Consider the following 27,150-nt stretch of genomic DNA (forward strand, 5'->3'; position numbering starts at 1 on the left):
GAGGTCTGCCACGCCATGTGGTCACCTCCGGGGCAGGCGGGAATCGAACTCATGAGGAAGTGGCTTTAGTTTCTCAGTGCAGTGCTTTAACCAGCTGCGCCACCAGGGAGGGCCTGGCATGAGTTTTTAATCTCATAAAGAACTCTTAAAATGATTTCCCACAACTGAATACCTTTGCTTGCTGGTCATTGTTGAATCCTGTGGTGTATAAGACACCTCCAGTGAGGGCCCACAGCCTGTTTATACTGAAGACTGAAGGAGAGGTGACATGCAGTAGGTCACTGACTGTGGGGTCTTACAGATAAGTCGTCTTTCCTTGTAAGAATGACATTTAGTATGTTGAGTAATTTAACTTGGCATTTGTGGTAACACACAGAATTGCTATGCCGTGGAACCACCTCCAAGCACAGCCAGCATAGTGCCCGGCCACACCTTCCTCAAGGAACGGTCATGGGAGTCCCACATAGCCCACCTGATAAGCGAACTGTGGTTCATTTTGGAATTCAAACATTTTCCAAAGGCTGCTTCTCACATTGATACAAAGTCTGAATTAATTTCATAATTTTTTTCCTCTGATATACCTGCTTTTAAAAATTAAGGTGAAAAATCACATATCATACACCTACCTATTTTAAATATACAGTTCAGTGGCATTTAATGCACTCACAGTATTGTGCAGCCACTGCCCCTCTCTAAGTGAGTCTCATTCCTAAGTGAGTCTCATTTCCTGCATGTGTACACCTGGGGTTGAAATTGCGCAGTCACACAGTAACGCTGTGTTTACATTTTGAGGATCCACCGAACTGTTTTCCAGAGATGTTATAGCATTTTAAGGGGTCCAATTTTTCCATATTCTCACCAGTTTATCTTTGTTGTTACTAGTGCTTGGGTGCTTGTGTGCTTGGTGTCATGTATGAATTTATGGCTAAATCCAAGGCCAATAGTTTTACCTGTGTTTTTTTCTTAATAGTTTTAGCTCTTATATTTAGGTTATTGATGTATTTTGAGATAATTTTTTTTAATATTTAATTATTCATACAGAACTGGGGTACAGGCCAGAGATGCAGAGGGTGAAAGGATTCACCAGGGACAGAGTGGGGAGCAGAACAGGCAGATCAACGAATTATACTGCTGAGGGGAGCAGCGGGCGGGTCAGGAGAGGTCTGCCACTCCATGTGGTCACCTCCGGGGCAGGCGGGGATCGAACTCATGCAGAAGTGGCTTAAGCTTCTTAGTGCAGAGCTTTAACCCGCTGCGTCACCAGGGAGGGCCTTGAGATAATTTTTTTATACAGCGCAAGGTGAGGGGTCCCGCTTCTTTCTTTTCCTTGTGGTTACCCAGTTCTCCAGCACAGGTCATTGGAGATGCTGTTCTTTATCATTGAGTGGCTTTTGCACCCTTGTCAAAAATCAGTTGGCCATGGATGTTTAGACGTATTTCAGATTTTCAGCTCTCTTCCATTATGCATGTGCTAGAGCCATCTATTTTGACTACTGTAGCTCTGTGGTAACTATTAGATCAAAACATTCCTGAGTGAAATGAGGATACTAACTCACACTAGTCTCCACTGACACGAGGAGGGAGTGACCTTGTTACTTTTGGGTGCTAGTCAACGTTTTGAGTTTCAGGCCTCAGTGAGGGTGGGAAATAACGCCTCTTCATTGCTGAGTTGTGGAAGTCCAGCTCTCACGCTCGCTGCTGCTGGGTAAGTTGGGGTCCATCACCGGGGCATGATATGGCAGGCCCAACTCTCTTTGTCTTTCTTCTAAACCATCCTGGGGGACTCAGGGCCTTCCCTGGTAGTGGCAAGGACGCAGGGACTTGTGCTTCACCCTTATCTCATGTGTGAGGGAGTTTTCTGTAGTGTTTGTGAGGGTAGTTAATGTCTTAAGATGTAAAGACTGTGTCTGTGGCTTTTTGAAATCTGGGCCTTTTCCACTTGGGGGTGGCGAGAATCTCTGGCTGCAAGTCTGGGATCATGAGGCCAAAGAAAACCCAGAGAAGTGTCTGCAGTCTTGTTCTAGTCCCAGAGTCCCCAGCTAGTCTGCCTTCTCTCCATCTCTAGTCTTCTTGTTTCAGAGAAAACAAGTTTTATATAGTTTCATACAGATTAGTGAGGGTTTTATTAGTTGTATTTGTATCAGAAGTAGAAGTGAGAGCAATGTATTCTGACTGTTTTTTTTTACCACGCAATAAAATACCAGAAGAATATGATGAATTTTCCTTTTACTTTCCCACCTGGCTTTTATTATAGTACCTTCTGTAATCTTCAGTTTAGACATCTAGCATCATGCTTTGATAAAATACATGGGTGAGTGATAAGCTTTTATCATTGTGGTACCCTTTTGCTCTGTTTCTTTGACATTTGTTGGTGCTGCTGTGATGAACTGAGAACCTGTTGTACTAGGTTTGATGAGGCCTGGGAAGAGACTTCAGGGAGCTTATGGTTAGTGTCAGATGTTTTATCTACCAGTGTGGAGTGGACACTTGTATTCTTCCCAAATTCGTATGTTGAGATCCTGACCCCCAATGTGATGGCATTAGGAAGTGAGGGCTTCAGGAGGCAATTAGGTCATGAAGGTAGAGCCCTTGTGATGGAATTTAGTGCCCTTATGCAAAGGTACAAGCGCTTGCTGGCTCTCTGCTCTCAGCCGTGTGAGGATACAGGATGGCCACCTGCAAACCAGGAGGCAGGTCCTTACCAGATACTGCATCTCACTTCAGCCTCCAGAACTGTTGAGAAATAAGTTTCTGTTGTTTAAGCCTCCCAGTCTGTAGTTCTGTTATGGCAGCCGGAACTGACTAAGACATCTACATTATCTCCTTTGATCTTCTCAGCCTAGGAAGTTAGCATTTATTATCGCTCACAGATGAGGAAATAGACCCAAGGAGATGAAGAAGCTTATCCAAGATGATTCAACTGTATGCTGTTTATTGGAAGGTAGTGGCCCAACTAATTACTTCTTAGAGTGTTTTCCACACCTATGATTATAGGATTTGGGTGGTAGCCAAATATGAATGAAATTGACTTGCCCATCCACTTGGTTTTCACTCGATACATGTGTGAGTGCAGCTCTGTGCCCGGTGCTGTGCCCGCCACGTGCCTCACTGTGCTGAGGGTCCTCACTACCGACATGGCTCCTCTGCTGGCACTTGCCACTCTGCCCTCTGTGCTGCCTGCCTGGTGGGCTGTCCGGGCGGTTGGAATGAAGCCACTTTTCCCCAGATTCCATAATTGCAGTCATGTAGGTCACACTGCATTCAATAAATAGTTGAGAATGGAGATCATTGCTAACAAAGGCTGTTGGGTCGGGCTGAGGTCGTGGTGTAGCTGTGGTTTGTTGTTTGAGCTCTGCACTGAAGGCATGGGGCAGCAACTCTGGTCAGTTGCATCGACAGTGAAGTCAACTTTGTGCCTGCCTCTGTCTCCTAGACCTCTGCAGTGGTGGTTTGCTTCTGTTCTGATCACCTGAGTTGCACATTTATCCGGGTTAGAGCTTGAGATGGCACTTTTGGTTTAGTGATTTGCCTTTTTTGACCTGGTTGTATCTAACTTCCTCCTCCAAGTTTTTCATTGGGCACCTAACCATAGAAAACTTGTGATTAATTTAAAAGATAAAGTGGGGCAGCAGAAAGACAAGTAAACCAGGAATGAGATGTCCATGGGTTTCTAGCTGGGACTTAACCAACCTTTGTGAGAACCATGGTCGAGACAGGCTCTCCAAGCCTTAGCTCACTCATCAGTGAGGATCATACTCTCACTGCCTATCTTAGTTGCAATAAACAAGTAGAACTGGAGGGAAGGATTAATAACATTAAAGCAATATTATTAAAATAACATTATATTCTCAGGTGTCCCCTTTTCTTTAAAACATTGTTCACTGTTTAAGAACTCTAACCAGTAGCACCACTCCAGACTGACTTCAATCATTTCTGAATTCTAAGGACACTAACAATTAAGCAAACAACTTGCTTTAATCAGTTGTCTTGAATTGCTTTTTCAGAATAACTGAGTGAACAGAAAAAAAATCTGTAATCTGTATCTTATTTTGACTAAGGATGTAAATTAACTTTCATCATCAGATCCATCAGGGGAGGTTGAGCTGCTTTGGGTTTTATCCTCTTAGTATTAGTGTATAAGACAGTTTTACTGACAGGAACCATCCTGATTCTTTTTGGAATCAGGTGAGAATTCAAGTTAAATTATTCAGTTATATAAAGTATCCAGAAAGTAACGTCGGTATGCAGGTAATGATTTTACTTCTCTTGAAAGTATTATATTTTATAGGTTAATAGTTAATAAAATAGCATTATTTTATGCAGGTGTCTTCAGATGGATGCTTCCTTAGAGGACATCTAAGAGATCAGTTCTTGTGACAGCCATCTTGTTTGCAAGGCCTGACTTGAGAAATTAATCTCTGTGATGCTATTCGCTATGAGGTTAGGATGAAGCAGAAGCTAGTGAAAATTCTTTCACTGTATTTGTCTAAACTCTTTTTCTCTTAGAATTTAAAAATATATTTAAAGGCTGAATTTAAAATATGCAAATACTATGTCTTAGATATTAGGATATTTAGCAGTTTTTATTAAAGTAAGTCTGCCTCTTTATGGCCCTCTTTTTTTCCCTAATTAAACATAGTCAGACACACATTTACGCACATGTGTCTGTATCAGATTATGCAATCTAATTTGCTCCTTTGAAGTCTTGCTGTCTTTTCCTTGGAATAAATTAGATTCACTATAGATTGGGCGAGGCCAAAAATGTTTCCATATACACATTAGAATTTTGTTTTTTAACCTCACAGAAGTAACTATTACACCAAGTTGGGTTCAAATCTAGGTTTAGGTAAATATTTCTTAAATATGACACTAAAACCACAATTCATGGAAAAAAAAAGTTTCAAAATTGAAAATTGCTCTGCAGAAAACATATTAAGAGAATAACAGGAAAAGGCAAAGAGAGGGAAAAATACGTGTAAAGCAAAAATCTGAGAAAGGACTTACATTCAGAATATATGAAAAATTCTCTAAACTTGATAAGAAACTAATAACCCAATTAAAATAAATTGGCAAAAGATCAACAGACTCTTTACTAATGACAAGTATGAATATGGAAAGATGTTTAATACTATTTGTCATAAAGGAAACCCAAATTAAAACCACAGTGAAATACCAGTACACACCTCTGGAATGGGTCATACTGGAGTGACTGACCACACCAGATATTCGTGGACAATCTGGAGCTCTCATGCACTGCTTGGTGGGTTAACACTCTGGAAAACAGGTTGATCTCTTAAAAAGTGACTTATCTGTATTCCTACTGTATGCTCCAGCCATTCTGCACTGAGACATTTACCTAAGAGAAAACAAAGCAAGTATTCATAGAGAGATTTGTACATGAATGTTCTAGCACTTTTGCAATAATTAGCAACTGGAAACAACCCAAAAGGCTCTCAGCAAGTAAGTAGGCAAACTGAGGTAAAGCTGTACAGTGGAATGCGACTTCGTGTTTAGGGATGACCGGTTGGTACGCAAGGTAAAAGTGGCTGAATCTCCAAAACACTGTGCTGAAGTCAGACAAAAAATAACTGTATTCTCTTATTCTACTTATGAGTTTCTATAAAGGGTAAACTGTGGAGACAGAAGCAGATCAGTGCTTGCTTGGTGGAGAGAAATGACAAGGGATCCAGGAAACATCTGGCAGAAAGGTGTTTTTTCATCATGTTGCTTATGTTGATGTTTATATAGGTATAGACATATGTATGAAATCACTCAACTTAAATATGTAGTTTATGGTGTCTCCATCATATCCTAAAGCTGTTAAAAATCGATGAGTAATACTTTGGTGGGCAGATATTCAACACAATTTGTCTCATGTAGTTGGCACTCATTATTATGCGGGTAGGTAGGTCAATTAGCAATTATGGGTAAAAAAACGGAGTCCTGGATGGGCTAAAGGGCTCATGCCTACTCAGCTGGCAAAGTGCAAACTAGGGCCGTTGCCACCCCCATTGCCAGAGGGCTGTGCCCACCACATGGAGTCTTCTGCAGTCTCAGATCTTAAGGATATTCTCTTTTTTCATTAATCCTTGGAGAAACTATATTTTATTTATGTTCCCTTAATGTTTCTCCCATAGACATTAATAGAAAATAGATGCCGCCTGACATCTGACGCGTGTCTTATACTCTCCCTTAGGGCGCAGTCTTTTGCTGAGCGTCTGCGGCTGGGCATCGCGGTGATTCACGGAGAAGCGCAGGATGCAGAGTCTGACCTGGTGGACGGACGGCACTCCCCACCCATGGTCAGGAGTGTGGCTGCCATCCACCCCAGCCTGGAGATCCCCAGTAAGCACCCTGGCCTTTTTTTGTTGCTTTCTTCTTTGATTTTAAAGCAAACCTAACTTCTTCCCCAAAGGTAAGTTAAGTACCTCTTCTATTTTATTTTTTAAGTTGGCAAAAATTGAAATACCTTTCTTGTTCTATTGGAAACAAGTGCGCTCCTGCTGGCCTTGTGGATTGGACTCTCCATTCTGTATATTTATGTCAGTGCCACACTGTTTTGATTAATACAGTTTTTTTTTTTTAAAGATTCGTTTATTTATGCATACAAGAACTAGGGTACAGGGAACAGGCCAGAGGTGTGGAGGATTCACCAGAGACAGAGTGGGGAGCAGAACAGGCAGATTGACTGAAATACACTGCTGAGGGGAGCAGCGGGCAGGTCAGGAGAGGTCTGCGGCACCATGTGGGTCACCTGCCTGGCCGGGGATCAATCAGTGCCTTTTGCATTTCTATGTGAGTTTTAGGGTGATTTCATTTCTGTTCTCTGAAAGGGATTATATCGAATTTGTAGATGGCTTTGGGGAGTATTGTCATCTTAACAATATTAAGTCTTCTCATCCACAAACATGGGATGTTTTCTTTAATTTATTTTAGCTGTTTTGTAGATTTCAGCATACATGTCTTTTATTTCCTTAGTTAAATTTATTCCTAGATGTATTATTTATTTTGATGCTTTTGTAAATGGACTTGTTTTCTTAATTTCTTCTTCAGAGTGCTCATCACTGATGTGTAAAAACACAGCTGATTTTAATGTGTTGCAGCTTGGGTGAATGCATGCACAGTCATGTGTTTACTAGTGGTCTCGACAGGCTACACCACGCTCACGAGTGTGAGGTGGGCTGTACAGCACTCACCTATCGGCACACTTCTCAGAGCTGAGTCCCATCGTTAGATGACGATATTAGTTTTGGTAGTTTTTTGTGTGTAGACTCTTGGCATTTTTTATGTAGGATAATGTTATCTGCTGATAGAGGAAGTTTTACTTCTTCTTCATCCAATCAGGATGCCTTTTCTCTCTCTTTTTCTTGTCTAACTGCCCTGGCTAGTGCCTTCAGTACGAGGTTGGATAGCATTGGTGGACGTGGGCATCCTTGTCTGGTCCCTGATCTTGGGAGAAAGTTTTTAGTCTTTCATTAAATCTGATATCGGCCGTGTGGTTTTAATAGTTGTGCTTTCTCAGGTTGAGGAAGTTACCTTCTAATAATCCTAGCTTCTTGGGTCTTTTTTATCATGAGATAGTAACTTCTTTTAAAAGTCTTTGGTTTACGTTCTAATGTAGAAATCTTTTCGTGTGTGTTCTTTTCTGACCAGTGCTGATTCCTAAAGAGAAGCCCCCGATCACAGTTGTCGGTGATGTGGGAGGAAGGATCGCCATCATTGTGGTATGTGAACTTTCATGATTAACTGTGGCGTTTGCCATTGTTATTCTGTTGACTTACTCGTTAGTTGTGTGGGCCTAGTGCTGTGGCCAGCTCAGTCTCATTGAAGTTGCGCTTGTGTTAAATGTTTACTTTCGTCCAAAAACTGAAATATGTTATCAGCAGTTTATAAGAAATTGCTAACTACTTTGTTAACTAAATATTGTGCATCTCTTTGTCATAACATGAGAAATTATTTTCTAATAAACATAAGGGTACAACGTCTATTGTTTAAAATAACTTCCAAAGCTAGGGCACAGAAGTAGGTTTCATGTGATGTAGTTTAAAGCAGATACAGTGAGTGCCTCGGGCCCCCATTCAGCTCAGGAGCCAGAAAGCAGCCTCGGGCTCTCCTCTCCCTCACAGGTTGCCCTGCCTGTGAGCACCGCTCAGGACCAGTCCTTCGCTTGCAGTCTCCACTCTACCTTGAGTACCTGTCCAAGTTTTAGATGTCTCTTTCCCCTTTATCATAGTAATACTAGCATATTTTTGAAAAGAGTGATAGACATGTGTGAAATACATAAATGGGCATTTATATATTCAACTTTAGAGAACCTTTGATACCAGTAATTTAAATAACCAAAAACTTAAATAAGCGATCGCTTGCGAAGCTGTCATCCATAGATTGCTAGACAGGGTATTTTGTTAAAATTGCAGTCATTTTTCTGATTGTAAAAACATATGTAAAAAGCACATTCCCCATGTGCCCAGTGGAAAAAATTGGGAAAATAATGAAAAGGAAAATGGCAAGAAAAGGGTGGGGGAAACCCAGTGTCTTCTATTAGTATTCCTACTTTTTTTTTTTTAAAGATTTATTTATTTGTGCATACAGAACTGGGGTGCAGGCCATAGGTGCAGGGGTGGTGAGAAGATTCACCAGAGACAGGGTGGAGAGCAGAACAGGCAGATTGGTGAAGTACACTGCTGAGGGGAGCAGCAGGTGGGTCAGGAACGGTCTATTGTGCCACATGGGTCAGCTCTGGGGCCTGGGATAGAACTCGCACTGAAGCGGTTGCTGCTCTTTAACCTATTGTGCCACCAGGGAGGGGCCCAGTATTCCTATGCTTTAAGTAGCCTGTTCAGAGGACATATCTGGAACATGGGCACCGTGAGGGCTCAGCCGTACATGGTGGGAATGAGGTGGAGTGGAGAGACAGCCTGCAGTGATAGGCGCCGTTTGGGAGAAACCGCTAGTTTGTCACGCGATAGTAGCCAGATCCTTTCTTTTCCAGGTTGTCTAAACCTGTTTTTGCAAAAATGTTCACATCTCTTTCACTCAATCTGCAATTTGACAGGATGACATTATCGATGATGTTGACAGCTTTCTTGCTGCAGCAGAGACCCTGAAGGAAAGAGGTGCATATAAGATCTTTGTGATGGCGACTCATGGCTTGTTATCCTCAGACGCTCCCCGACTGATTGAAGAATCTGCCATCGATGAGGTAACAGCCGGGCTGCATGCTGGTGCAGCCGCCTGGCGCGCGTGCTCCTCCTGGCCTGAGTGAGCGGTGGAAGTTGAACTGTTTGGTAGTGGAGAATGGATTGAAAATGAGGGATGTGCTCGCCTTTCACTGCGGGTGAGCCTCTGTCTTTGGCCCTTGTGCTAATTACTGGTTTCAGTGACTGCTAAGTCGAGCACCTCGTCCGTGCAGCGCTGCCCAGCCTGAGTCCCACCTAGCCCTGCAGGGTCCTCGTCACCCCCCTTTTGGAGCTCAGAAATAGTGCATCGGGAGAGTTGAGAGACTTCTGAGGTCAGAGAGCTGCTCCACCCAGCTTTTGAGTTCAAACCTAGGTCTGCTTGAGCCAAAGCCCAGCCTCTGCCTAGTGCAGACAGACGCCTGTGGTATGAAATTGGGAGAGAAGGGCAAACAGACGGTCTCCCTCAGCCGCCTGCGGCTCCCAGTGTCACTGAGCTGAGGTCATCCAGGTTTGCGCTCTCTGCTTTTCTGTCCACCGCTCCAGAGGCAGCCAGCGACGGGGTGTGTGATTATATGTGCCAGCTGTTTTTCTCTTTTGAGTAATCGAAGTGTGCTGTCTGTGTTCCTGGGTATTGAATCTTCAGTGAGTCACACCCCTTTTACTTTCCTCAGCCTCACAGTTTTACTCTTCTACATGGGATCTCCCTCAACATGGTGCTGAGTTTATCATCTTTAATGGATGCAGGGTGCCTTAGCACAGATGGGGGACAGTCAAGGAAGGTGGGGCTCAGATTGGTCTAGCCTCACTTAGCTGGAGAATACTGAGAACTAAGAATGATGTTAAAGGTGTCCAAGGTGGCAAAAACCAACCCAGAATTCACATATTATGTAAAACAGGGAGAGTGGGGACCTGAGTTCTTGCTGGTCTGTCCATGTGGTGCTCGGTGGGGTTTTCTTGGGTGCCGTGTGGGGGCAGTTTAGAAAGCCGCGGTGGCAGAGAACCAGGAGTGTGGACCTGAGTAGAGGGAGCTCCTCGGAAGGGAGGCTACCCCATGGGTGTTCTTGCTGCAGAAGAGGGTGCCCATCGTTGCTACTCACTGGGGGAGTTGGTCAGAACCAATGGCCAGATGGGCTCCTGTGTTCACCCTGGTCAGGAAGTACGTTTTTTCGCGTTAACTTACAGTCCAAGTATAGTTGCATAGTAGCTGATGAAGTACAATGGAAAAGTAATGGCAAAATCAGCACATTAGGACGTGGAAGGGGGAGGGGAGGAGGGGCTTTGCCCCCATCTTTCTGAGTAGGAGGCCATAGATGGTAGTTGAGCTAGTAAATCAAGATTTGCACTGTTTTTCTTCAGAGTGACTATGTGAAATGCTCACAGACAGCTGTAGAGACAGTGGGTTGGTGTCGCCTGGGGAGGGTGTGCTGAGGAGGGACGGTTAAGGATGGCAGCGCTTCTTTGGGGAAGTATTAAGCAAAGTTTTGAATAGTACAAAAACGAATGAATTCTAGACTTTAAATGGTGTTACTCAACAAAGCTGTTACTTTTAAGTAGTTGTAGAGCCCAGGTATAGCCTGCCCACGGGCGGCTCTCCATATTGATTTTTAAGCTGTGACCCTAGTGCATGCAAGATTGTCGAGTTGTAACCTGCGAAGTACAGGTAGCGTTCACATGAACTACAAACACTGTTGAAGGTAGACCAACTGGTTTCCTGTCAAGGGAACCGCAGAGATACAAGAATGTGTCAGATTTGTAGATCAAACCAGAGGCTATGGTTTATGATTCTCTTGTTTCATTTTCTCTTAAATTGCAGGTGGTTGTTACCAATACAATTCCACATGAAATCCAGAAGCTCCAGTGCCCCAAAATCAAAACTGTGGACATCAGCATGATCCTTTCAGAAGCCATCCGCCGGATTCACAATGGGGAGTCCATGTCCTACCTTTTCAGGAACATAGGTTTGGATGACTGAGCAGCTTTGCTGTCCTGAAACTCCTGAGGGCCAAACTGGAAACATAAGGAAGAGAACTGTGGGGCTTGCGCCCTCTTCCAGGTATTTCACAGGACCGTGTTTTGTTCTTTTCTTCTTGTTAACTCCTATGAAGACAGATTAACTTTTAATGTCGATTTGGGTGTTTGTGAGTTTTCTGGGTAATTTTTATAAAAGAAAAACTATATTCTCTGCATAAGTAAGTGAGACCTTGTTGTTTATAGTTTAACTATTTAAAAAATAACTTGGAATAAGGTTTTTAAGCTTACAGCATTTTTCCAAAATTGCTGGAGCCCAAGTCCTTAAAAAAAGTAATAAGATGAAATACTGTATGATACTTATAATTGAAAAGCCAGATTATACTGTTAAATCCAGTAAACACCCTTAGAAATGCTTTTATAAGCAAGCTTATGGAATATGTGATCATTATTTATTTTCTGCAACAAAAGAGGGAATTAAAAACTTACTTTGTGTGTGTTTTTTTAAGCTTTGTGTTTTGGCAATTGTTTTATAACTAAAAAAAATAATAAATGAAAGCTAATTATACATGCTGTGGATGGTGAAATGTTCATTAGCTTCTTGAGTTCTCTTCTTCAGCTTTTTGGGGGACACAGGAAATTTAGGGATGTAGTAACTGTTGTTTGTCCAGACCCTGCACATTCTTGGCATGCCACTTGCTCCCAGAGAGGAATTCAAGCCTTAGCAAGTTGGTGTGAGCTGCCTTCTGCATTTCAGCGTGGCTTGGTTCTTCTTCCTGTCCAGCAGTGTAGCCATTCTCCAGACCAAACACACCACCGCATACTCTGGTGGTGGAGGCTGGAGGGGTCACACATGGCAAGTGATGTGACAGTGTGGGCGTCAAGTGTCCACACATGTAGCATCATCCACCGTGGAGGTTTGCACTAGAGACTTACACCTCAGACTGTATCAGACAAGGTAGCATGGGAGGGGGGGCCCCTAAGTTATGCCAGCACATTCTCTCACTAAGGTCACGTGATAGAAGTTCCATCCAGTTCACAGAGGAAGAAATTAAGACTTTGTCAAAAGAAAAGGATGATGCGTTCTTCCTCCAAAACCCTTGCTTCCTGCCCGCCTATGTTTGAATCTGGAGTAAAATAGCAGTTGACAGCGCAAAATAAGATTATTGTTTGCCATCTCAGGGTTTCTTGGTGCTCCCCAGACTCCTAGGAACTTGCTCTAGAGCAGGCCAGGGACTCCTTGTGTCCAGAAACTTCCCCAAGGGATTAGATGTTCCCATCTTCCCTGTGTGCTCCCTTCCTGCAATGCCCAGCTCCATTCCAGACCCCAACATATTTTACTTGTGATAAAATAGCTTCAGAGAAAGGTACCCCCTCTATCCCTCCTCCCGAGTAGTCTTACCTGGTTAATAATAGAGTAATCTATTTTGAGAACTGTTCCTGGAATAGGACTTAAGCTCATCACAGCCTTAGGAAATACTGCACTGACAGCTGTTTCAGCTGGGGCAGCTCTGGACAGTAGCACATCATCACCTGCTAACCATGAAAGTTGTAGTTAGTTATACTGGTTAGGACATGGCCTCCCTATTGTGAACCCTGTGGATGGCTTCTGAAAAACGAATTGTAGAAGTCATTTTTTAAAGATATGGGATGTTGACCCTCCCTGGTGGCGCAGCGGGTTAAAGCACAGCACTCCGAAGCTAAAGCCACTTCAGCATGAGTTCGATCCCCGCCCACCCAAGGGGTGACCCACATGGTACAGCAGACCTCTCCTGACCCACCCACTGCTCCCCTCAGCAGTGTATTTCGTCAGTTGGCCTGGTCTGCTCCCCACTTTGTCTCTGGTGAATCTTCTCACTGCCCCTGTACCTCTGGCCTGTACCCCAGTTCTGTATGCACAAATAAATGTATCTTAAAAAATAAAAAAGATGTGGGTGTCTTCCTTTGTGTAGTGAACTTGTGGTAACACTAGGACCCTTAAAATCCACAAAGACTTGGGGGTATGTCCCCAAGGGGTGTGAAGGTGAAAACCTGGTTGGGATCCGGGCAGGCAGAGTCACAGGTGTTTGCAGAATGGGGAGGGGCACAGAGAGGGGCAGCAGTCCCATGCAAGGCGCCAGGATGGTAGGAGGACAGCAGGGAGGAGGGGCAGTGATCGTGTGTGGGGTGTCTGTGGTGGCTGGAGCAGGAGGAGTTGCTGAGGGCGGGATGTAGGTTCTGGGGTCTGAGGGCCACAGAGCACAGAAAAGAAAGTCTCCCACCCAAGCCCCTACCAAGAGAAAACCATGGACATGAACTTGGGGTATGTAACAGAATTTTGCTCAGCCAGAGAAGTTCTGTTTAGCCACCAAACTACTGCCACCACTTACCAGTAGGAGACACGGACAATGGAACCTAGAAATACTGTCATAGGAAAAGGCAACTAGTTTCGAATATTGATTATAATGTCATCACTTGACAGACAAAGGTGAGTTAGAATAGCCTCTTGGGGCTTCCAGAACAGAGCAATGTCTCTGAGTAAGTGCATGCCTGGACAGTTCAGCCACTACTGGGTGGTAGAAGGTTATTTATTTAGTTCTTACCATTCCTTTCTTATTCAGTCTGGATGTGGAAAGACAGAAGCTTTAATCTAAACCCTAGCTCAATTAGTTACAGTGATGGAGCCTTGGAGGAATAAATGATAAGAACTGAGTAATGTCCATCAATGGAGGATTAGATACACAAAAGGGTATATGACTACACGGTGGAATATTATTCAGCCATAAAGAGGAGCAAATGCCACAACATGGATGAACCTAGAAAGCATTCTGCTAAATAAAAGAACCAGACAGAAGGACCATTTATTGTATGATGCCATTTATGTGAATGTCTAGGACAGGCACAGCAGTTAAGTCTAGAAAGTACACTTGTAGTTGCTGAAGCAAGGGAGTTGTGAGCTAACTGGAAGTCGTTGAAATGTTTACAGTGACTGAAATGATAATTTTTTTTATAATATAATAGTTCATTTTTACATCACTTTGTACATTTTTTTTTCATCTCAATTGTAAGCCCCGTGGGCTTCCCATCACCAAGTGAAATGATAAATTTAATGTTCATGTATTTTACAAAATAATGTTGAAAGAAATAAAAGGAGATATTAATAAATGGAAAGACATCTCATGTTTATGGGCTGGAAGATTTAATGTTAAGATGACAGCAAAATCCAAAATGATCTACAGATTCAGTTGACTCCCCAAAAAATCCCAGATTTGTTTATTTTTTTCAGAAATAGAAGAACTTGTCTTAAAATGCATGTGGAATCTCTAGGCATTTCAATAACTAAAACAGCTTTTGAAAAAGAACAAAGTTGAACTGGCTATTCTCAACTTCAAAATGCATTACACACAACTGTTATCAAAAAGCAGCTTGGTAAATGGCATAAGGAGATACAGACTAATGGGTAGAATAGAATTAAGAATTCAGAAATAAACCTATGTGGTTATGGTCTTGACTTTTGACAAGGGTACTTAGACCTTTCAGTGGGAATGGTGCTGGGTCAACTGGATCTACACATGAAAAAGAATGCACTGGGCCCTTACCTCAGACCATTATACAAAAGTTAGCTCAAGAAGGGTCAAAGACTTACATATAAGAGCTAAAATCATTATTTTTTTAAGATTCATTTTAATTTTTTATGTTAATTTTTTTATGTATAAAAATGGAGGTGGGGGTGAGATTCACTAGAGTGGGGAGCAGAACAGGCAGATTGAAGTACACTGCTGAGGGGAGCAGCAGGTGAGACAGGAGAGGTCTGCTGTGCCTTGTGGGTCAGCTCCCTGGCTGGGGATTGAACTCAGGCCGCAGTGGCTGAGGACAATTTGATAGCGCTGAGGCTTTAACTCCTGCAACCACCAGGGAGGCCCAAGAGCTAAAATTATGTCTTTTAGAATAAAATACAAGAGCAAGATTTCATAAGCTTGGATTTGGCAATGATCTCTTAGCTATGACATAGCTGAAGTATAAACAACAAAAGAAATAACAAATTGGACTTATTGAAATGAAACTGGACTTCATCAGATTTGTCATGTTGAAGGACATTAAATAAGTGAAAAAACAATCTAAAAAGTGGGGGAAATACTTGCAAATTATATACCTTATAACTCAACAAGACAACAAAGAGGCAAGACAAACGAAAGGAATATTCAATTAAACAGTGGATATTCTCTAAGACGCAGATGGCCAAAAGCATATGGAAAGATGTCCAGGCCATGAGTCAACAGGCAAAGCAAATCAAAGACCACACTGAGCTGCCAGGCATACCTGCATGGAGGGTTGTGTTACAAAGCAATCACAACAAGCTAGCACATAAGCTGTGGCAAGAATGCGGGTAAACTGGAATCCTCATTCATGGCTGGTAGGGATGTGGAATGGAAGTAGTTTGGACAGTTCCCCCAAAATTAGACATAGACTTACCCTTTGACCCAGCAATTCCACTTGTACCTATTTACCCAAAAGACTTGGGGGGTTTAGTCCATAAACTGTTCCAGAAGAGCTGTTGACAAACTTTGCTCGTGTGTATATGGCCTGTTAGAGTTCTTTCTAGCTCCTTCACCTGGTTTAGCTGAGGCAAGTCTTTTGCATAAATCTGAGGCACTTAAAATAAACACACGATATCCCTTCTCCCTCCATGAAAAAAGTTAGTGATGGTTCCAGCCCTCCTACACTGGGCCCGGCCAACCCCTCCTGACCCTACCCCTTGTCCAGGAAATGCTTTACATGAAACTGGAAATGGCCACAAGTGTGTGTGACATATATATATATACATGTCTAGACGTGTATAAACACGTCTAGACATGTATATGTGTGTGTGTGTGTAAAGATATTTGGTCTCTGTTCCCAGTGCCTGGCACACAGTCCCTAACCCCTTGGCATCTGCAGTGATGAGTGCCTTTTGTATACTGAATGGGCAGGTGGCAGGGGTTTCCTTCAGGAAGGGGCCTGGGACAAGAAAGGCCAAGGCATGAGAGGGGTGGAGGGCCCTCCCTTGTGGAGCAACAGGTTGAGGCGCAGCACTGGAGGCTGTCTGCAGCTGCTTCAGGGCAAGTTCAATCCCTCGCCAGGGAGCTGACCCACATGGCACAGCAGACCTCTCCTGACCCACCCACTGCCCCCCTCAGCAATGTACTTCATCACTCTGCCTGTTCTGCTCCCCACTCTGGCTCTGGTGAATCCTCTCACCTCCCCTGCACCTCTGGCCTTTACCCCAGTTCTGTAAGCATAAATAAATAAATCTTTAAAAAAAAACAAGAGGGGTGGAATGTTCAACGTCACCAGGACCTCCAGGGAGAGAAGGCCTGGGGGTTAAGCACAAGGACCCACGCATGAGTCAATGAAGCAAAACAATGTGAGACCGCCATCAGCCCCTCCACAGTGAATGGTGCTCAGGGTGCTCCCGGGGTGTGGACACACCCCGGACTTCATCTGCGCAGGAACAGAGCCGTGCCTGGGACCCTTCTGGGCCTCACCCTCTGTGCTGCGTCACTGGCTGTATCTGTGTCCTTCCCATAGCCTATACAATGAGCAGATGGTATTACGTGAGGGCTTTCCCTGCATTGTGAGAACATTTCTAGCAAATTACCAGAACTCAGGAGGGCACCATGGGGACCTCCAATTTATAGGTCAGTCAGAGGTATGGGAAGCCCAGGATTTGCTCCAGGCATCTGACGTCGGGGTGTCTTATGGGGTTGAACCCTCAATCTGTGTTAGCTCCGTCTCTAGTGTCAGAACGGAATAGAGCTGTAGGCATCCAGGCGGTGTCCAGAGAGGTGGAGAATTGGTTCATTTGGGAGAAAACCCACCTCTTTGGTGTTTGAATGTCTGGCAGAGGGACTTCTCTGGATGTGTGCTGCTTGCAGGAATGCGACAAAGATGGCATCAGACTTCAGCTGGGTGGGTGCCCGCCATTCTTGACCTCGGCTGAGCTGCGCCAGAGGGTTGAACTGTGGGTAGGGCCTGTGGGGCTGGATGGGGTGGGGGTGGGAAGGGGGCGGACCTCCAGTGTGGAATAGCTCCCTCTTGTCCACTGCTCCCACCTTTCCCTGTCCTGGTCTGTCAGGACAGCACCCCACTCCCCAGCCCCCGCCTCCCAGGCTTTTGACAAGAAGGGTGTTCGCTCTTAGTGGTTTATTCCTTTTGAAACCAGGCTGAAGAGAGGGGGCCAGTGCTATTTTTCCAGTCACTTGGACTTTAGGAGCTAGATTTAAGAAATCTGGACACTGTATTCTGACCAGTGCAAAGGGATGTGTTGACTTAGATCCATTTCTAGAATCTCTGAGGAAGTAGACACCACCTGACGGGCCCGGTAGTCAAAGGTGAGGCAGGTGGCAAGGAGGGCTGTCTAGCTTGCCTGAGGTTTCCTGTAAGTGGTAACTGGCTTTTTCTGTCTAGTCACAGGGCTTGTCTCAGGGTGTGAAGAGATTAATCTTTAAACCCTTTACCTCAGGTCACTGAGTAAAAGGACAGGCTTGCAGGCCAACATGTTCCCAGCACAGCTCACTCATTAACACTTCTGAAAAGGGCTGCGTGTCCTGGTTAAACTGCAAGTGCTTTGCAAAGCCACAGGCTCTGTCAGTGAGGCGCCTGCGGGCAGCTGCACACGCGGATTTCATTAGTGAGAGAGCATCTGTCAGGAAGGGGTGGGCGAACGCGATGGAAGTGGAGACGCATCCCCACCAACGGGGAAGACTTGGCCCAGAACTGGAGCTGAACCCCCTCAAGAGGCTGCATGAGGACCAAGGCCTCAGGCTTCCAGCCTCCGTTCCTTGACTGTGACTCGACATCACTTCTGAGTTGTTGCTCTGAGGGTGGAACCCGAAGAGGTGCAGAAATCCTGAGCCCCATCCTCGGCTTCTGGCAGTGGAGCTTGGCGATAAGTGCTCCTGCGTGCTCCTGGGGAGGCCAGGACCTGAGCAAATGGCCACACTGAGGGGCCTGACCTGTGTCCCTAGCCCAGAAAAAGAGACCACACGTGTTGGTGACAGGCCTTATTGTCCAACCCAGGGAAGCTTTGGGGCCACCATCCCAAGTCCCTCTGTGTCCACTCACGGTCCCATGGCCACGCGAGGCCGCAGCTGCTTCTCATATGATTTCAGTATGTGTTGAACTAATCATTAGATAACTTAGCCTTTTCTTTCTGGGACTGTTCTGATTGCCTTAGGATCCACCAAATGCCCTTTATTCTCCCCACACCTCTTCTGAGTTTAAGGAGACCCCCATGCTCCCCCACTACCGTGTGAGGTTGGGGGGACAGAGCTGCACTTTGAAGCGGCTTCCCTGCAGTCCATGCTGTGAGCGGCAGTTGCCACCGTCCCCTCGGTTTAATGATCAATTTAATGCCTTCCAGGAAGCCTGTCCTGGCCAGGCTTGGCCCACAGTCCCTGGGCGCGGCACCTGCTGCAGGAGGGCAATGGACAACGGCACCAGCGACCCTCACGCGCCTGGACCGCAGCTGAATGTGGCCGACATCGTCGTCATCACTCTGTATTTTGCCCTGAATGTGGCCGTGGGCATTTGGGTAAGAGGACTCCACGGTGACCAGCAAGCTGTGGGCTCTGTGGGCAGGCAGGTCCTCATGGCAGTGGCCATGGCTCCCCTGGAGGTCCAGTGTCTCTGGGGTCCTCCTCCCAGCTTGGGTGGATTTGTCAGAGATCTTTTCTCTTTGAGCAATGATGTCTCAACAAGAAAGTGAGGAGAGGACATTTGGTCTGCAGGGCAGGCCTAGCCAGACTGTCACTGGGTTCTGGGAACTGGACAGTGCATTCGTCTTCCTTCTGTGAGATGGGTTCGTGGGGAATGACCCTCCCAAATGACAAGGGCTCAGGGGTCGCCCTGCACCTTACAGCTGCTGGGTCAGAGGGAGGGAGGGCACGGGGGAGCCAGGGGTCTTTAACAAGCTCCCTGGGATCTGTGTCCACCAACCCAAGCCAGTTTCTCTCACCTGTGAGGAGGAAGTGATCTCGGCCATCAGACCCCTGCTCTGTCCACCTTGCAGGTCACCAGTCCTCCCACTGCCCAGGCACACACCAGCCCCTTTGCAGGTGAAACCTGGCGCTGAGGGTGCCTCCTCCCTGCTCATGCCCTGGCGCTGCAGGCCTTCCTGGAGGGAGGTAGACATAAGGCAGCACTGTGTTTCTGCAGACCAGCTTCCGCTCCCACCCCTGTGACCACCCAGGGCAATGCTCCCTGGCTGACACCCTGGTTTTCATTGCCTGGAGAATGCATGCTTCTCGTTATCTCCCCTCAGCCTGGGGGCTGAGACAGGTCACCTTACGAGCTCTGGCCTCCTAGGAAATACTCCGCACCTGGGTCTCAGGGTCTGGATCTGTATGGCACACTCACGTGTGGGACCCCGTTGCTGAGGGCTCCCCAGCTGGAGTGGTGCTTGGTGCTCTCGGCAGACCTGGCGGCGCTGGTGTCCGAGTGGCGATGGTGGTGACAGTGGCAATGAGGGCGGTGCAGTGGTGACTGTGGGTGGCTGTGGCCGTGGGGGTAGTGGTAGCAGCAAGAGCCGTAACCAGAATGGAGCCCTACGTGACTAAGTACATCCCCAGGAAGCGGTGCGGGCCATCCCGAAAGCCGGGTTCTAGGGCTGGCTCTGTTTCTGTACAAGCAACACGTTATTTAGCTGTCTGTCCGTTTTCTTCAGCCCACAAATTGGCAGGCAATTTGCAGGACAGTCAGTGAAGGGAGCTGGCGGTCAGCAAGATCCGTAGAGGGAAGAGAGGCTTTCTTCGTCAACATGGGTGGGGATTTAGTTGGTCAGGCACATCTAAGGTGTTCTGGGCATCTGAGCCAGGCCCTTTCTGCCGGGTGACTCGGGTCTATCAGTCTCACTGCCCAGGCCACACCCTTGCCAGCACAGGCTGGTGCCACCGGCAGTGGTCCTGTGCCAGTTCTGACCTGGCCTTTTGAGCGGGTCCCCCGGGTGCTACCGGCCAGAGGGCTGTGAGCATGTGCTGAACAGAGCAGGGGCAGTGAGGAGGGTGCTGGAGCCTGGTGCCCCAGGGAGCACATGTAGACAGCCCTGGCTGACGCAGGCTGGCAAGCTGGGCAGAAGGGCGGGCAGGGGGCCTCTGGGTGGGGCTGGAGAGCCCAGGGAGGGGCCTTCAGGAGCTGGTCCTGGAGGCAGGACCTTGAACTGAGTCTGCTGTGTCCCTCGCAGTATCGGTTAACCAGTGACAGGCACCTGCTTCGAATGAGCCCAAACAGTGCAGGGCATGCAATGGCACCCACATTGGAAAGTACAGCCTAGGGCAGGCTTTGGGTGCAGTGCCTGTATCCCAGGGGTTCAAGCACCTGCAGCAAGGCTGCAGCTGTGTTTCACCCTGCGTTTCCCTTCGCACTGGTCCCCATGTGGCTTTCCTCTGAGCCCAGCTTCCCTCGTGGGGCACAACACCTGGCCTAGTGGTTGAGGCTGTGTTCAAATCCCTACTTAGATTTATTTATTATTTGTAGATGTATGGATTAAGAAAGCACCCACCACTGCCTGTTCACTCCCTCCGCAAAATTTCTTCCTTCTGGTATCCTCAGTGCCAGTGTCAGTGGCCACTGGTGTATTTTCACTTTGCTCTGTCCTCTCGTCTCTGTCCTCTCGTCTGCTGTTTCCTTATACTGCACATGCAGCTGAAGCCATCTGGCATTTGTTTTTCGCCTTCTGAGTTATCGTGCGTCCCACCATCTTCTTGCGTTCCTTCCATTTTTCTGAATGTCCACCAGTTTTTGATATATCAAACCTTTATCCCATCAGCTACCGATGGCACTTAGGTGGATTTCACCTTATGGTGGTATCCACATTATTCCTGTCAATATGATCCCAGAAGAGAGCCCCAGAAGTGGGACTGCTGGATCACATGGCAGCTCTCATTTTTAGTGTTTTGAGGAAGATTCATCCTGTTTTCTAAACTGGTTGCCTCTGTTTACATTCCAGCCAACAGTTGAGGGGGTTCTTTCTTCTCCACACCCTCTGTCAATGTTTGTCCCTAGTCTTTTGATGTAAGCTCTTCTTACAGGCATGAGATGATATCTCACTGTGGTTTTGAATTGCATTTCCCTGATGTAAGGGAGGGCATTTTCTCACATGCCTGTTGGCCATCGGTATGTCCCCTTCAGAGAAGTGTCTGTCCATTTTTAAATTGGGGTTTTTGTGTTTTTGTTGTTGAGTTACATGGATTCTTTATGCGCTGTGATATTGATATCAACCCCTTACCAGATCTATGGTCTGCAAATATCTGCTCCCTCTTAGCAGGTTTTTTTTTTTTTTATTTTCTCTTGCTGTGAAGAAGCTTTTGAGTTTGAAGCTTTCGTTTCCCTTGCAGTGTGGTTGAGTCCACAAAAACCTCTTGTAGAGTGATATCATCAAACATATCACCTGTTTTCTTCTATGTATTTATGGTTTTGAGTCTCATATGTAGGACTTTAATTCATTTTTGAATGAATTTTTGTGTATGGAGTTAAAGAGAGTCCAACATCATTCTTCTGCATGTGGCTGTCAGGTTTTCCCAGCAGTTTGTCAGAGAGATTTTCCTTTCTCCAAAGGCAATGCCTTCTTTGTCATATATTAAAGTGTTGCTGTATACATTGATTTACTTCTGGGGTCTCCATTTTATTTCATTGATCCACGTGTCTGTTTTTATTCGAGTGCTATACTGTTTGAATTACTGTCACTTTGTAATAGAGTGAGAGTTGGGAGACACGTTGATTGCATTTTTCTCAAGATTGCTTTAACTACTCAGGGTCTTTGTGGTTCTACATAATTTTTACTATTTTGGGTTCTATGCCCTTAAAAAATCATTGGAAATCATTGAAAATCATCGCAATATTCAGATTGTATTCAATCTGAATATTGCTTTTGGTACGATGGTCATTTGACTATATTAATTCTCCCATCCATGATGGGACATCTTTCCATCTCTCTGTGTCTTCCTCTATATCTTAAAGATGTCCTATAGTTTTCACCATATAGGTCTTTCACTTCCATTGTTAAATTTATCCCTAGGCATTTGACTCCATTTTGATGCAATTATGAACTGTTTTTTAACTTCTTTTTCTTCTCACTAATTTGCATCTAAGAATGTAATACATTTTTGTATATTGATTTTGTAACTTGCTGTTTTTTTGGCATTTACTCATTGTTTCTAATGGTTTTTTTTAGTGATGTTTCTATCTACCTACCTACCTACGTACATATAGGTAGGTAGATAGATATATGTATCTATTAACTATACTATATCATCTGCAAATAATGATAGTTTCACTTCTTTCCCCTTCTGGATATCTTTTATTTCTTATTATTGTCTAATTGTCTGACTAAGGCAACTAATAGTAAGTTAAAGAGACGTAATAACAGTGTTTTCTTCCTGATTTTAAAGGAAGTATATCAGCTGTTTGTAACATATGTCTTTTATCATATTGAAATGTGTTCTTTCATTCCCATTTTATTGAGTTTTGAAATCATGAATTGATGCTAAATCTTGTCAAATGCTTTCTCTGCATCTAGTTATTTTATTGCAGTAACATGGCATTATATATAACATTATATAAGTTCCAGGTGTTCATCTTTGAGGTCAAGTGATAACTTTTTGAAGTAAGAAATCAAGGCTAAGGGGCTCTCAGATTCCTTGGTTCAAGGTCATCATCAAGAAGCAAAAATGGAAACCGTGGTGCAACTGTTCACTGAGTGAGCGCTTGGAGGTCCCACTTAGAGCCGCCCTTCAGGGCCACAGCACTGTCCTGGGCTGGTGACTCAGGCATTAGAAGCATAGACAATTGACAGTTCATGGTGTCTGGGTCCCGCTGGGGTCTGCGTTTGTCTTTGCCCTAGGTCAGGGCTCCCCCGGGGGCAGCCACACAGGGGCCTTGGGTAGGAGTCCAGAAAAAAAGCTGGAAATGGATAAAGCAGCAAGGAGCTGACCACAGGGTCCAGGGGCTGGGTGGCTGCCTCTGGAGATGTTGACTGACTGTTGGATTTTGGTTTTGTTTTTAATTGAGATAATAGTCAGATAACATAAAATTGACTATTTTGATGTCACCCCCAAAAGAACCCCCATACCTATTAGCAGTCACTCCCTTTCTCCCTCTTCTCGGTGCCTGGTAACCACTAATGTGTTTTCTGTCTCTGTGGCTTCACCTGTTCTGGACTTCTCCTACAGCAGTAGCCTGCTGCGCCGGCCTCTGTTACCAGTCAGTGTTTCCAGGGTCTTCCATGTGGTGGCATGAATCAGAACGTCACCCCTATTCATGGTTGGGTGTTTGAACACACCACATTCTGCCTGTCTTTTCATCAGCTGATGGATATTGGAGTGTGTCCACCACTGGGCCCGTTTACTTCATGCTGCCTTGAAAGTGTGGGTACACATACTAATGCGAGTACCTGTCTCAGTTCCTTTGGGCACACACCTGAGAGTGGAACTCCTGGGTCACAGACTATCGTATGTCTAACTTTTTTTTTAAAAGATGTATTTATTTGTGCATACAGAACTGGGGTACAGGCCAGAGGTGCAGGGGCAGTGAGAGGATTCACCAGAGACAGAGTGGGGAGCAGAACAGGCAGATCGACAAAGTACACCGCTGAGGGGAGCAGCGGGTGGGTCAGGAGAGGCCTGCCGCGCCATTCAAACTCTGGGGCAGCATTCGAACCCATGCGGAAGTGGCTTTAGCTTCTTAGTACGGTGCTTTAATCCGCTGTGCCACCAGGGAGGGCCCGTATGTCTAACTTTCAAGGGTGCGTCAGGCTGTTTCCACAGCAGGAACACCACTGCTTGTTCCTCCCTACAGTGCTCAACGGCTCCCATTTCTGCCTGTTTTCTTACAGTCCTCATGTCGGGCCAGCAGGAACACAGTGAGCGGCTACTTCCTGGCGGGCCGAGACATGGCGTGGTGGCCAGTGAGTGTACCTTGACTCCTCTCACCCCTTCTTCCCAAAGGGCCTCACCTGACCTCCAGGTCAGCCAGCATCTTCACCCCTGAGGTCACTTCCGTGTCCTCTGACCAGGTCATTGCAGGTGGTGCTGGGGCAGGCTAAGGCTGGCAGGGGCCCCCAAATCAGGGGTGTAGAGATAGGGTGCTGGGGTTTGGAGACTGAATGTCTGCTCCTGGCTAGTTGTGTGACTGGCAATAGGCTCATCAACTCTTGTCTGTGAGTCTGAGTCCCTCATCCAGACCTGCACTCAGGTCTGTGTAGAAGAGGGTGTTGCTGGGCCAGGGTGGGGCCCATGCTCTGGGTGTGCAGCTGATTCCTTTCCTTCTTTCTCCTCCAGATTGGAGCCTCTCTCTTCGCCAGCAGTGAGGGCTCGGGCCTTTTCATTGGACTGGCGGGCTCGGGCGCAGCAGGAGGCCTGGCAGTGGCAGGCTTTGAGTGGAATGTGAGCTTCCAGAACTGGGCTGGACTCTGGGAAGGTGCAGATGGCTTTAGAGGCCCTGAAAGGGGGTTCTATCTGGATCCACCCCTTCACGGCTAGGGGTTTGGGGGTTGCTCCCAGCAACTCAGACCAGGCAATGTCCAGACAGGCTGGGGTGGTATTCCTGGGAAAGCCTGGCCTCCAGAAGTCCAAAATGCTGAATAGGCCAGTGGCAAGGGAGTGTTCGAGGCCCAGGGAGGGGACGGGGCTGCCCTGGCGAGTCAGGCCTCCGGACCTGATCCCGGTCAGCGCCAGCTGCAGGGCTGTGGGAGCTGTGCCTGTTGTCCTCAGCCTGCCTCATCCCCTCCAGGCCACATATGTTCTCCTGGCACTGGCGTGGGTATTTGTACCCATCTACATCTCTTCAGAGGTGAGTCTGATGCTGCGGCTCAGGACGGCCCTCATCTGGGTCTGGGCCTCGGTCTGAGTTAGTGGTGGTGATGGGTGGGCAGGGTGCCCTGGCTTCACGCACAAGTTGGGGAAGCCTCATCTGGGCTTGAGATTCGTCCCTAACATTCCTGTCCACTCACAAAGGGAGGGCCCCTCGGCTTCAGCGTGATGCCTTGTATAGTGGTTTCCCCTGGCCCACTGTGCCGGCTCTTGGGGGTACTGCTCCATGTACTCAAGCACACAGGATGCACCTGTGGGTGGCACACCCTGGGTGGCACTTGGCTCTGCCCATTCTTGGCTCCGTCTGGGCAGCCACTAAGTCCAGCAGATCCATTTCCTGGATCTCCCTCAGCTTGTCCTTGCTCTGCTTCTCATTCAGCATCATCATAGCGCATCCAGATGTCATTACAGCCCCCCAACTTGTCCCTCTATCCCCAGCTGTGGTATCTCCAATCATTCTTCTTATCAACCAAGAGGAGCCAACCCTAGCCTTCCACCACCCTGCCTTCCACCACCTTGCCCGAGACCCATAGGTATGGTCAGAACTTAGCCAGGAGCCCACGGCTCAGTGCTGGGGCTGTGAGCAGTAGGTGGGTCTGGGCCTTGCCCTTGAGATGTCCAGCCCCAGCACTGGCACAGTTTGGGGGAGCCCTCACACTCTGCCCTGTGCTTCCCCAGATTGTCACTATGCCTGAGTACATTCAGAAGCGCTTCGGAGGCCAGAGGATTCGCACATACCTGTCTGTCCTGTCCCTGCTGCTGTCTGTCTTCACCAAGATATCGGTGAGCATACCCTCCACTCCCGGTTTCTAGCCAGCAGGACCTAGACACAGTCCTGCTCTTGGGGCCACTCAAACAGAACTGAATTCCTCTCATCTGTCTCTGCCTTGTCTAACAGTTGGGTAATGGATGCTCGGAGCAGAGTGATTTTCCCAGGGCCATAGTGAGTCCGTGACACCTGGCCCAGGGTACCCAGAGTGTAGGCTGGATGCGTGGCTTGGGGGCTTCACTGGGTGCGGCTCAGCATGAAATTCTGCAGCTGGCCTGGGTGTCTTCTTTGGTGTGGGTTTCTATGACTTGCCACTAGGGGGCGCCAAAAGCCTACAGCATCCCAACATCACAGAGGCTGCTTGAGTCCTGGCCCCAGACCACAGGGGGCCAGCTACCTCTAGTCACGCTGGAAACGTGAAGAATAGAACCACACCTCAAGTGTCAGTCAGAAGCCACTTAGAGCTTGTGTTGTCCTAGGTTTCACTTTACAGGTAAGGAAACTGAGGTCCAGAGAGAGGAAATAACTGGGCCCAAGCCTCCTGTGACTTCATGGCATGCAGGCCTTCTGCTTCCACTCCCAACTCAGTGAAGCTCTGCCTTGACTGCCGGTCTTTCTCAACTCCAGCTTATGAAGGGTTTGGGAGGCGGAGGCCTGGGCCTGAGCCCCGGGTCTGCCTGCTTCTGGCTGAGTGACCGACCCCGAGCATCTCTATAGCACTCGTCAGGAGGCCTGTGCGTGGCCCCTCATGGCCGCCATGGGGAGAGGTGAGACTTGGCATGTACGTAGTAGGCAGGGGTCAGGGAGGCCCAGCTTTTCTTCAGAGATGCAGTCGCTCCTGGGCCCGCTCCAGCTCTGCCCTGAGAGCAGGGACATCAAGGCACACTATCACTTTGGTAGAGGAAAGAAGGCGAGAGGCTGAGGCCTTGCTGGTCAGCCAGGAGCCCTAGGAGGACTCCCTGGAATGAGGGCCTGAGCGAATGAAGGCCCTCAGCGGCACAGGGCAGGGCTGGGGCCTTGCCAGGCCCTGACTGGGGTTCTGAACTGCAGCTGGCTGGCCCGCCTCTCTTCCCACCTGGCTGTGGGGGTGGCAGTTGGCGCTCCTCAGCAGGCCCCAGGAACCTTGGCTCAGCCTCTACCTGCTCTGTGTGAACAAGGGGGAGTCGAGGGGGACTCCAGGGTATTGTGTTGTTCTTTTGGGCAGGTTTCCAGAGGTAGTTAGCAAATAAGCATCACACTGTCCTCTCGCCTAGATGCTCTCAGAGTATCACAAGAGGTTTTGTTCCTCAGGGCTTCCCTGTAAGACTGGATCAAGACCTGATTGTGAACTCGGCTCTATGTTGCCCTTCAGCTGACTTCAGAATTTTCCACTCATGCTCTTCTTCCCTCCCCCACATTTCCTGAGTTCCCC

General features: G+C 46.9%; 2 protein-coding genes across 5 annotated transcripts in view; both read left to right on the forward strand.

Annotated features, from left to right (window-relative positions):
- PRPSAP2 (phosphoribosyl pyrophosphate synthetase-associated protein 2) overlaps window positions 1-11,651 on the forward strand; it is a 33,748-nt gene extending 22,097 nt beyond the window's left edge. The window contains exons 9-12 of the mRNA XM_004684545.2: window positions 6,197-6,345; window positions 7,654-7,724; window positions 9,056-9,202; window positions 10,993-11,651. Of these exons, the coding sequence (XP_004684602.1) occupies window positions 6,197-6,345; window positions 7,654-7,724; window positions 9,056-9,202; window positions 10,993-11,151 (526 nt within the window). The 3' untranslated portion in view covers window positions 11,152-11,651. The remainder of the gene's footprint in view (window positions 1-6,196; window positions 6,346-7,653; window positions 7,725-9,055; window positions 9,203-10,992) is intronic.
- A 6,929-nt stretch (window positions 11,652-18,580) lies between these two features.
- SLC5A10 (solute carrier family 5 (sodium/sugar cotransporter), member 10) overlaps window positions 18,581-27,150 on the forward strand; it is a 54,678-nt gene continuing 46,108 nt past the window's right edge. For 3 of the 4 annotated variants that reach the window (XM_004684551.2, XM_004684553.2, XM_004684552.2), the window contains exons 1-5: window positions 18,581-18,699; window positions 23,995-24,066; window positions 24,440-24,544; window positions 24,891-24,950; window positions 25,649-25,753. In XM_004684551.2, the coding sequence (XP_004684608.1) occupies window positions 18,592-18,699; window positions 23,995-24,066; window positions 24,440-24,544; window positions 24,891-24,950; window positions 25,649-25,753 (450 nt within the window). In that variant the 5' untranslated portion in view covers window positions 18,581-18,591. Of the gene's footprint in view, window positions 18,700-23,994; window positions 24,067-24,439; window positions 24,545-24,890; window positions 24,951-25,648; window positions 25,754-27,150 lie in introns of those variants that run through there. The other variant, XM_012726658.1, reaches the window with a different exon arrangement.

This window comes from Condylura cristata, unplaced genomic scaffold (assembly GCF_000260355.1).
Source record: "Condylura cristata isolate star-nosed mole 26May11 unplaced genomic scaffold, ConCri1.0 scaffold00017, whole genome shotgun sequence".
Taxonomy (NCBI): Eukaryota; Metazoa; Chordata; class Mammalia; order Eulipotyphla; family Talpidae; genus Condylura; species Condylura cristata.